Raw genomic sequence first — 12654 nt, 5'->3', positions numbered from 1 at the left:
TACCTTATAAATATTCTGAACTTACTACTATACGGGATAAATAAAACTGCATGCCTGTCCATCACTATAAATGTATATTCAGTGCTTATAATATATTTACTTGAATTAGCTACCTAGCATATATAGTATTTTTTTTTTTAGATATATACATGTGTAAATCAATTAACTGTCAATACAGACTTACACTACACTGGTAACTTTAAACTATACATGCACTGGAAGCGGTTACTAATGTACTCTTACATTTAGAAGAGTGAATATGGAACGTCTAAATATGTTGATATGGAGAGTGTATATGTTTCTAACGTCATCGATACTATTTCCACCTTTATCTCGAAAGTTCTATTCTCACTTACAAGTCAGAGTTATCTTTCTTTGCCCACTAGGTAAATAGGGAAAATGACGGTACCAAAAATCTACAAAATGTGGAATCTGATTTCAAAACAAATTATATATCTAGTATTTGTAGAATAACTTCTGTTATACATAATAATATCTTGAAAAAATATTAAAAAACAAAAAAGTTAAAAATTTACCGAAACACAAATTTACTTCCGGTTCGGACAGGAAGTACCGGAAACACACGAAAACAACTTCGAAACAAAGAGAATGTCATGATCTAATACTCCTGTAAATTTCGCATCTTTACCTCAAACCGTTTCCGAGAAAAACGCCGGACAAAAGTCCATTTTAAAATTTAAAATTCGGCCATAACGTAGGACCGGAAGTGAATTTTTCAAAAAACGGAATTTTATATAAACTTCACATATTAACCTATTATCTTGAACAAAATTGTGAAAATCTATCCAGCCATCTCTGAGTAATCGCGCTCACAAAATTTGGGAGGAATAATAATAATAATAATAATAATAATAATAAAAAGAAACAATACAAACACTATAAGTCTTCCGTTGTGAACGGAAGACTTAATAATAAATAGAAACAATACAATCACTATAAGTCTTCCGTTGTGAACGGAAGACTTAATAAAAAGAAACAATACAAACACTATAAGTCTTCCGTTGTGAATGGAAGACTTAATAAGAAACAGAGTAAAAACAATATGTTCCCAAACTTCGTTTGGGGAACATAAAAATACTTATACTTCTCGTTTACAGGGAGATACATTTGAACCAAGGTTGGCTACTGACAGATAAGTTGATGCTACAGGGATTTCAACATTCTCCTTTAAAGTCGGCATTTGGTTAATTCTATGGTCATTATAATGACCTTGTTAGCAGATATAACATTTCTAGTTTTAGTGCAGGTAGTACATGTTGTAAAAGCTTAAGTGCAGATCCATTACTTCAAAAATTCCTTAGTGGTGTATTCAATCAGAAACCTTCTATACCTTGATCTTCTACTACATTGGATGTTTCTGTTGTGTTTCAATTTTTGAGAGCTTTATACGTACCCCTTAGACAATTTGTCATTATTAAAATTTTCTCATATGACAGTGAAGCCTTATTAACAAGCTTAAGTGCAGATCCATTACTTCAAAAATTCCTTAGTGGTGTATTCAATCAGAAACCTTCTATACCTTGATCTTCTACTACATTGGATGTTTCTGTTGTGTTTCAATTTTTGAGAGCTTTATACGTACCCCTTAGACAATTTGTCATTATTAAAATTATCTCATATGACAGTGAAGCCTTATTAACAGGCCAAAGAGGCAAATTTATTCATTCACTTTTTGAATCTGACATTGATTTTAATGAGCAGAAAGTAACAAGAGGCCCATGGGGCACAATGCTCACCTGAATAACTATGGTCCTTCTTGCCTCTTCATCAACAGATTCTTTTTCCTAGATATTCCCATGTAAAATTGATCACCCATTGTACCCCATCCTGTTCATGGGACATGAGGATTGTCCTTATTTCTTTGAAAAATCATGGGATTGAAAGATTTTTAAAGATTTTTTTCCTATACAATTGATCTTATATTGTGGCCCTTGGGGACATGATTGAACGAATTTGAATCTACACTTCCTGAGGATGCTTCTGTATTAATATGACTTTTTATGGCTTTGCTGTTCTTATATTAATAAGAACAAGATTTTTCTTTTTTAATTTTTCCTACATATACCATTGTATATCTTTAAGTCCCTGTTGTGGCACATCTCTAATCTTGGGAGTCATGATTTGAACATACAGTGTGGTCTCGTTATTAGGGTGACGGTTTTATAAGATAGAATGCTTATTACGTTGTAAATTCAAAGCACAAAACCATTTCTTAAACAAGAGGCCCAAGGGCCTTAACAGTCACCTGAGTACAATACAACAATTTAGAGGATCCATAAACTGATACATGAAGCTTTGTTGCCAAGAAGCAAGAAAATTAGTATGATTAGAATCAACAAAATAATTGGTCTAGTATCTATCCCCCCCCCCCCATTTATCACTATTACCATGCAGACTATTAACAAAATGTCTATTATTTAACCCCATATTATTACTTCTCACAATGGCCTCTCTTGGCCTTTGAAGAACATTTAAATTGATAAGTTATTTTTGTCTCATTTTTATTCATCTATTATTTACAAGTCATTAAAACTATGAAAGTACTTTTTGTATTATACAATAAATATTCTTGCATAATTCTTGTAATCTATTAACCTTTCAAATACATTATTTACATTGATTAATTATCAAAGGTAAATGGCAAAGGGGAATAACTTTGCTCAGCAGAATACAAGTTAATGGAGCCGTCAACAGGACCAGAACACTTGACTAAATGGTCCAGGTGTTCAAAATTCTTGTAAAAATACCCTTGCATATTAAAACTTTTACTCTGTTTGCCTTGAACATCCCCAGAAGCATAGAAGATTTTCAAAGAAATGCATTTTCACCATATTATTAAATAAATAAAGCCCCATCCTTACACCAGAACATCTGACCCACTGGCCACGAACTCACAATTCTGGAAGAAGCACCCTTTCTCATCATAACTATACACTTGTTTCTTTACTTTATAACCAGTAGCAGAAAAAATATTTTGAAAGAAATTATGCATTATTACTATATAATCAATAGAGCTCTCCCCCTCCCCCCCCCCTCACCAGAACCTCTGACCCAGGGGCCATGGGTTTTACAATTTTGAAGAGGCATTCTTCCTTATCATAACCATGCACTTCCTTTGTTTGAAAAATACCCAGGAGCAGAGAAGATGATTTTGAAAGAAATCATGCCTTTCCCCTATATAATCAATAGAGCCCCTCCCTAACACCAGAACCTCTGACCCAGGGGCCATGAAATTCATAATTTCTGAGGAGGCAACCATGCTCATCATAACTATGTACTTAGTTTATTTAATATCCAGGAGCAAAGAAGAAGATTTTCAAAGAATTATTGCATCTTCACTATATAATCAATAGAGCCCCGCCCTAACACCAGAACCCCTGACCCTGGGGCCATGAAATTCAAAATTTTGGAAGAGGCACTCTTGCTCATCATAACTATGTACTTAGTTACTTTATTTAATACCCAGGAGCAGTAATAGGGCCATGGACATGCATGCACGTGCGCGCCAATATACTTTATTGCCTTATTTAATGAAGCTTACAGGGAATAAGACACCAAAAGGAAGTTAGGGAGCGTTTGGGGAACATCTGTAACGGTCCCTGTTACAATTAATACTAGTTTCATTTGCAGTTAAACTGCGGTAATGGACAGTTTGGGTATCAAACATAATTTGGGCCAAATTTGACCTTCACTTAAGTTTTAACAGCTTGGATTGTGGCTTGGACTACTGTACGTGTACAAAATGTTGGCATATTCAAAATTTAGCACATTCACATGGTATGGTGTTGTTGGCGTAATCATGAATTAGCGCTATACATGTCCTTTCAGTGCTTTGCATATATAAATGATTTTTTTAGCTGTATTCATGCATTAGCGCATCGTTGTCTGTGCCAAAGCCGCTAAAATATGAAGCCCGCTTTTTTAAGTACACATAGAGTACCCCGCAGGTGTCAGCAGAAATTCAAATCAATAATTGCTGAACTGCTCATTGAACTCTGTTCAGTAATTTAAAAAATCAAATTTATTTTGACATACTGCTTGTGTGTTGTCAAATTTCTCACATTAATTAAAATAAACAAGAGGCCCAATGGCCTTAACGGTCACCTGAGTATAATACAACAATTTAAAGGATCCATAAACTGATAAATGAAGCTTTGTGCCCAAAAGCAAGAAAAATAGTGTGATTAGCATCAACAAAATATTGGTCTAGTATCTATCTGTCCCCCATTTATCACTATTACAATGCAGACTATTAACAAAATGTCTATTTTTTAACCCCATATTAATACTTCTCACATTGGCCTCTCTTGGCCTTTGAAGAACATTTAAAAAGATTAATTATTTTTGTCTCATTTTTATTCATCTATTATGTACAAGTCTTCATGATCATTAAAACTATGAAAGTACTTTTTGTATTATACAATAAATATTCTTGCATAATTCTTGTATTCTATTAACCTTTCAAATGCATTATTTACAGTGATTATAATCGAAGGTGAATGGCAAAGGGGAATAACTTTGCTCAGCAGAATACAAGTTAATAGAGCCCTGGCCAGGATGAGAACACTTGACTAAATGGTCCAGGTGTTCAAAATTCTAGTGAAAATACCCTTGCATATTAAAACTTTTACTCTGTTTGCCTTGAATATGCCCAGAAGCATAGAAGATTTTCAAAGAAATGCATTTTCACTATATTATTAAATAAATAAAGCCCCACCCTTACACCAGAACATCTGACCCAGGAGCCATGAACTCACAATTCTGGAAGGAAGAAGCACTCTTGCTCAACTAAACACTTGCCCGCCCTAGCACCAGAACCCCTGACCCTGGGGCCATGAATTTCACAATTTTGGTAGAGGGCTCAATGCTTATTACAATCATGCCAACAGTTTGACTGCTTGATGTCCAGGAGTGAAGAAGAAGATTTTTAAAGATTGCATTAATTTTGGTGGTTTTAGCCCCACCACTCAGGCCCCAGGGGGGCAGGGACCATGAAATTCACAATTTTTGTTCCCCTTCACCCATAAATGCTATATGCCAAATTTGGTTGAAATTGGTTAAGCTGTTTCAGAGAAGAAGATAAAAATGTTTAAATGTCAATGCACATTGCACAACGCACAACAACAGATAAGAACGGATAGCAATAGGTCACCTGAGTGATTCAGGTGACCTAAAAAATGTTGTTGTTTATGTAGTAACGACTATGAACTGAATATGAATACGGCTTATTGAAATTTTTATGAAAACATTATCTAAAGAGTCAGAAACAAAAGTAAAAGGAAATGGCGGTAGATAAATGAAGATCGCCGAATTTTTTATTAAAAATATGCATATTTCTTTTAAAATGAAGGATATAGAAGAAATATCATCATGAAGATATCTATTCAAGATAAGTTTTTAATAAATTATATATGTGTAAAGCATTTTAATTAAGAATTGGAACAGAAGAAGGGAACAAAAGGGCAAAAATACACCTCCCACAAAAATAACAAGCTTTCAAAATGATGTTTTAATGGATTTTATTGGGAAACCTTTTTTACGTTGCCCTTGGTATTACAATATTTTCCCGTGACAAAAATGAACATTGTAATAACGAGACCGCACTGTATTTGAGTCAACACTACCTGAGAATGCTTCTGTTTTAAAAGACTTATTATGGATTTGTTGTTCTTGAGAAGAATTTTCCTTTTATTTCTCTAAAACTGTGATTGCCCATTCAGGCCCCACCCTACTCCTGGGGTCATGTTTTGTGATTCCTGAGAGGATTTTTAAAAGACACCAATAATTTTTCACTAATTCTTAATTATCTCCCCTTGGAAGAAGGGTGGTCCTTCATTTGAAAAAAACCTCAATCTCCTTCAGCCAAGGATACTTTGTGTCAAGTTTGGTTGAAACTGACCCAGTGGTTCTTAAGAAGAAGTCAAAAATGTGAAAAGTACAGATCAACAGACAAAAAGACCCCTGAAAAAATGTGATAATAGAAAAGCTCACTTAAGCCTTCAGCTCAGATGAGCTAAAACAGATAGGAAAAGGTTGCACGAGTGACTCAGGTGACCTTATTATATTTATTGACAACAATTCAACAATTTCCAACTATGGGCCAAAAATTTAAACCCCCCCCCCCCTTCCATTTTTTTTAAACACAAAATCTGACATCCTGAGAGTACTTACATATTAATACCACTGAAAATGGCATTGGTGTTCTTGAGAAGAAGATTTCCAAAGATGCATCTTTCAGGTTAATCTTAGATCCCTCATTGTGGCCTTACCCTATACCTGGGAATGAATTGAACCTATATGTTAGGAAGTTTCCCATGAGTATCATCTTTTCTGACCCAGTGAGTTCTCAGAGAAGATTTTTTTAAAAACTGTCACCAAGTTTTTACCATTATTTATCTACCCTTGAAAGAGGATGTGTCCTCTTCAATTAACAAACTTGAATCTCTTTTATCCAAGGGTGCTTTATGGCAAGTATAATTGAATTTGGCCCAGTGGTACTGGAGAAGAAGTCAAAAATATGAAAAGTTTATGGACAACTCCTGATAGACAGGATGCTAGACACTCCTTTATCAGAAAAGCTCAATTTAGCCTCTGCTTTAGGTAAGCTAAAATTAGTTCATCAGCAACAAAACAGTGTGGAAATATATGATGGATTGATGGATGGAAAAGGGAATCACTATATGCCCCTTCCATTTCATAATGAGGGTATGAAAATTTAAAACATACTTACTTTAGTATCTAGTATGGATAAGATTTGCTCCTTGGCTTTTTTTACATCTTCAGGCAATCCAATGATTTTTATATGAGGATCTGAAATTTAAATCAAAATGTTAAAGTTTTTAATATTTATTATTCCCCAAGATCAAAGATCTGGGGAATATTGTTTTTGTCCTCTTTGACTATCTGTTTTGGTTTTGTGTGTGTGTGTGTATCTGTGTCTCTTTTATAAACTCTAACCTTCCTTATAACTTTGAACCAGTTTTAGATATAAAAAAATAACCACTTTAATATTTTTCATCAAAATTTTAACTCAACCATGCATTTTTCTGAAGAAGGAGATTTAAATAGAAATAAAATTTTTAATAGATTGGGATTAGTGTTCTATAAATCATCCCCTGACAAGCATGGGCAGGGGGATGATTACTATTAATTGAGTAATAATGAAACTGTGATTACTGCTATGACTTCCGGTGATGTAGTAGTAATTACTTGCTATATTCATGAGGAATGGAGGTAAGTAAATTGTCAATTTTGTTGTATTACACTTTTGAATTCGATGGAGTAACCATCCAACAACGTTTCATTGCTTAAAAACAGAATTTAGAATCAAAAACGGGTGGACCGTATCTATCTTGAATGAAGGTATGGCCCTTCATTTGAACAAACTTGAATCCCCTTTACCCAAGGATGCTTTGTGGCAAGTTTGGTTAAAATTGGCCCAGTGGGTCTGGAGAAGAAGTTGGAAAAGTGAAAAGTTTACAGATGGACAGACAGACAGACAGACAGATGGACTACAGACAAAATATGATCAGAAAAGCTCACTTGAGCTTTCAGCTCAGGTGAGCTAAATATAGGGTTGAAACAGCACATGCAGGTTCATGGACCAAATAATGTCCAGTGTCATCATTGCATAAAGATCTAAACATACAATATAGACTGTAAGGGGCAGATTATTTGACTATGAAGGAGTGTGCTTGGCAGATTTTGGAAATAAACAATCTGTCTTGAAAATGCTGTCATAGTAATTCCGTGAGGAAGAAAATGAATAAATTGTCCCTAATTATACCCGCACTTTCTAGAAAAAGTTCTGGTATATTGTTGTTACTCATGTCCGTCCGTCCGTCAGTCACACTTTCTTCTTCCTCAAACTCCTCTTAAATTTTACACAGTAGCCTAATCATCTTTTGGGAGATGGTTGGTGGTGGCCTGTAGATGTGCAATAAGGTTTCTGAATTTTCATTTTCACCCTGGGGGTCAAATGGGGGTGAAACAAGAGACCCAAGGGCCTTGAATCACTCTTCTGATAAACTGTTCAACCTTTCACTTCTATTTGAAACCTCTAAGTCTCCTATATATTTAGATAAACCCTTGAAATTCCAAAGGTAGGTCATCATGACCTCCATTTTAGATGAGACACTCTGAGAACCCAATGATGATTCTAATCCAATTAGTACCTAAGAGTTGGTCATGGTGACCTACTTATCACTTGTCATTCTCTGAGGACCCAAGATGCATCAACTAAGTTTGATGATTCTAAGCCAATTAATACCTAAAATATTTTTAAAATTATAACCATAAAATTTCAAAAGTAGGTCACAGTGACCTACTTTTCAGATGACATACTTTGAGGACCCAAGATGCATCAACTGACAAAGTTTGATGATTCTAAGCCAATAAGTACCTGAAACAGTGGTTCCCGTTTTATCGAATAGTCAAGTTGTCAGCCTAGTTTTATCCGAATAGCCGAATATTAGAATAGCTGATTGCTCCATACCGAGTCCAAAGATAGATGTATAGAGCTACATGTATTGATAATACATCGTAGCAAATTTCAAGCTTGCACTTTCGTTTTCTTTTGACATGTTTACTTAAAGACTTTACTAAAAATAATTTATTTCACTTACCTATGAATTTAATATGAAAATTTTTTTCAAAATATATTCTTTGATAGTTATTGCCATCTTTTTTCAGCACATGTTTACATTCCTTCTTCGAAGGTCGCCATCTTGGAAACGGAAGTAGACTAAATGCTTGACTAATAACCGTAAACTATTTTTCCCAGGATAGATTGTAAATTAAAAATAAAAATATTAAATATATGTAATTGTTTCATTTTGATTTGTTTCTTTAATACGGTTACATATTTTATACTGTGTGCAAGTTTACCAGTCTTGTACTTGTCTGCTGAAGAGAGATTTTGAGAGCCATGTGGAGAAAGATGGTATAAATTTGAGACGTATATTTATAGAATGGACCATTTGTGATTTTTACCATAAATTTTGCACTGAAAAGTGAATAAATATTAAGCCAATTGACCAAGTTAAACGATTGAATAGGCTTATTTCATTATCCAAGCAAATTGTCATAAACAAGCTAATCAGTTCAATAATTAAAATTTCACGCCGAGAAAATTGCAAATAATTGTCATAATTAACAAGTGCATCATTGAACCCAAGCTGATCACCACAACTGTAATCAAAACATATCTATTTACTATGCCCACTATTGACACAGGTAAGGTGCCTGTGTGCGTCCAGCGTAACTAATCCCCTCATTGTCGTACTCAAGCCAGTCAAGGTAATTGGTGTCAAACTGTGTAAACAAAGGCTTCACATACGAAGTTGGAGGTGTGAACAAGGTGCTGATTATCAATAAACACTATGATAGTCCAAATTTTTGCATCGGATAAAACGAAACTCCAATATTTTCTCATCAGAATATCAGGTGAAATTATTAATAAATATATAAGAAATGGTTTTGTGCTGATATTATATTGAAATAGCCGAAATATTCGTTAAACTGCTATCCGATAAAATGGAAGCCACTGTATATTTAAATAAAGCCATAGAATTTCAAAAATAGGTCACAGTGACCTCTTCTTCAGTCAACTAACTCTGCGGACCCAAAATGCATCAACTGACAAAGTTTGATGATTCTAAGCCGATTAGTACCTGAAATATTTAATTAAAGCCATAAATTTTCAAAAGTAGGTCATGGTGACCTACTTTTCATTCGACCTACTCCGAAGACCCAAGATCCATCAACTGACAAAGTTTGATGATTCTAAGCCAATTAGTACCTGAAATATTCAATTAAAGCCATAAATTTTCAAAAGTGATTCACGGTGACCTACTTTTCAGTCGACCTACTCTGAGGACCAAAGATGCATCAACTGACAAAGTTTGATGATTCTAAGCCAATTAATACCTGAAATATTTAATTATAGTCATATAAATTGATTAGTAGGTCACAGTGACCTTCTTTTCAGTTGATATTTTTTGAGGACCCAAGATGCATCAACTTACAGAGTTTTATTATCATAGGACTTCAAATGACCAAATTATGCCTCTAAAACGCTTTGAAATCAAATGCCTGCAAAGTTCAAAAAGTAGGTCACTGTGACCTACTTTTTAATAAATATGTTTTATGACCCCAAGATGCATCATCTTACAAGATTTAATGATTCTAAACCTCTTTGTATTCGAATTAATGACCTTAATTGTTTTGAAAAAGATTAGCCACAAAATTCAAAAAGTAGGTCAAGGTGACCTTCTCCGTAGACCCAAGATACATCAACTGACAAAGTTTGATGATCATAGGCCTTAAACTGTTCAAAATATGCCTCTAAATCATTTTGAAAAAGAATGGCCGCAAAATATAAAAAGTAGGTCACTGTGACCTTTTTTTGAGTCAACATGATATGAGGTCCTTAGATGCATAAACTCACAAGATTTGATGATCCTAGTCCTTATAATAAGCAAAATATCAACATTTTCAGAAAATGTAATTTTTGGTCAATTTGAACTGACCCTGAGACCACGCCCTTTGCCCCAAGGTGATGCCTTGAACAATTTTTAATCTACAACATATCCTCATCCTTTTGTGTAAGTTTGGTGATAATCTGCCCAGTGGTTCTTGAGAAGAAGATTTTTTAGCAACCAGTACTTTTGTTTCTATTTTCTTAATTATTTCCCCCTGTTTAAGGGTGAAAACCCTAGTTTTAGTATAAACAGGAGCCCTTGGGCCAATGATACCCTGTGACAAATTTGACAATAATTGGCTAAGGGGTTCTTGAGTTATGGCCCATATTCTAAAAAGTTTACGCACACCGCACAAATGGCCATAGAATTAGCTCCTTGAGCCTTTGGCTCAGAAGAGATAAAAATGACGTTTTTTTAATACAAAAAGCCTCTGGTTCCCAGAACTCTTCTTACATTTTACACAGTAGCCTAATCATCTTTTGGGAGATGGTTGGTGGTGTCCTGTAGATGTGCTATAGGTTAAGGGATTTTCATTTTCACTCTGGGGGTCAAATGGGGGTTGAAAAATGATGTTTTTTATGCAAAAAGCCCCTGGTTCCCAGAACTCCTCTAACATTTTACGAAGTAGCCTAATCATCTTTTGGAAAATGATTGGTGGTGTTCTGTTGATGTGCAATAAGGTTTCGGCATTTTCATTTTCACCTTGGGGGTCAAACAGGGGTCAAAAAATGACATATTTTCTATACAAAAACACCATGGTTCCCAGAATTCCTCTTACATTTTACCCAGTATCCTAATCATCTTTTTGAAGATTATTGGTGGTGTCCTGTAGATGTGCAATAAGGTTTCAGAATTTTTTTTCTTATAGGTGTTCCATGTGACATTTGTAACAAACCATAAAAAAAGATTTCTGGCTGTGTCCTTTTGTAATAAGATGTAGATCAAAGCCATGAATGTAAACTTATTTTTTCACATATCTGGGAGATATGTCATTTTAGCTGCAGTATGAATTACACACTATAAAATCCTAAAAGGTTGATCAATTAAACTAGAAATATGTCCATAGGACATGAATGTCCCGCCAAATATATTTTAGTACTGCAATGCGAAAATTTGTATTAGTGTATGAAGTTTGATGAGAATATCTTGAATAGTTTCTTTAAAATTGAAATTGAAATCTAAAATATTGGATATAAATGATAAATTCTCATCAAATCATGTATCAGTGCATAAGCTTACATAAAAATATCTTAAAATGGTTTCTTTAAAAGTAAACAATATGAAAAATAAAGGAAAGTGAGGTTAAGGTCACAAGAAAATGCAAGAACAAAAGTTTTTTGATGCAGTTGAATAGCTCTCCCTAATACATATCAACATACTATATCTTGAATGATTTATTCAAAACTGAGCTGAACACTAATTTAAGAAAATTGAAGACAAGGTCAAATGAAAAGCCAAGGTCAAAAAATGCTGATGCAGTTGATAGCTCTCATCAGTACGTATTAGGGCTGGGACGATATAGCGAGATATCGATAATATTGATTCTATGTGAGGATGATAAGCATATTGATACGTATGAAGAAATATCGAAATATCGCCCCCCCCCCCCCCCCCCCCAAAATTTTCTGACATGCTTTTCTTTGTTTGCTCAACATTTTGGGTTTAATATATAAAATAAATATGCTAAATATAAATATAAATATGAAATACATAATAATTAACACCACCTGTGTAAAATAATTTTGTTTTACAACAGATATACAAATTCTTTGAATAAATTATTCTTATTTGTGAAGAAATGTTTTGTTCATTTCCATCCAAAAAAATCTTATAACCATGCAATTCAACATATGGTGATACATATTGTATCATGTCTCAATTATCATGATACCTATTGATATAGAAAAAGTTGTATCATCCCAGCCCTAGTATTTATAAGCATATGAAGTATGATAAAAATATCTTGAATTGTTTATCTAAAACTAAGCTAAACACTAATTTAAGAAAAGTGAGCTCAAGTCAAAGAAAAGTGCAAGGTCAAAAAATGTTGATGCAGTTGAAAAGCTAACATCAGTATGTATCAGCATAAGAAGTTTGATAACACTATCCTGAATGGTTTATTTAAAACTGAGCTAAACACTAATTCAAGACA

At 34.1% G+C, this 12654-nt stretch overlaps 1 protein-coding gene across 1 annotated transcript in view; it reads right to left on the bottom strand.

The window, feature by feature from the left end:
- The window catches only part of LOC133191008 (protein bicaudal C homolog 1-like), a 524664-nt gene that overhangs the window by 411809 nt on the left and 100201 nt on the right, over positions 1-12654 (bottom strand). The window contains exon 4 of the mRNA XM_061326674.1: positions 6752-6831. Coding sequence (XP_061182658.1) covers positions 6752-6831 — 80 coding nt within the window. The remainder of the gene's footprint in view (positions 1-6751; positions 6832-12654) is intronic.

This window comes from Saccostrea echinata, unplaced genomic scaffold (assembly GCF_033153115.1).
Source record: "Saccostrea echinata isolate AGI-Se365-2 ecotype Australia unplaced genomic scaffold, CSIRO_AGI_Sech_v1 ptg000022l, whole genome shotgun sequence".
Classification (NCBI taxonomy): Eukaryota; Metazoa; Mollusca; class Bivalvia; order Ostreida; family Ostreidae; genus Saccostrea; species Saccostrea echinata.
The sequence above is the reverse complement of the archived record's forward strand: the minus strand, read 5'-3'. Positions and strand labels throughout refer to the sequence as shown.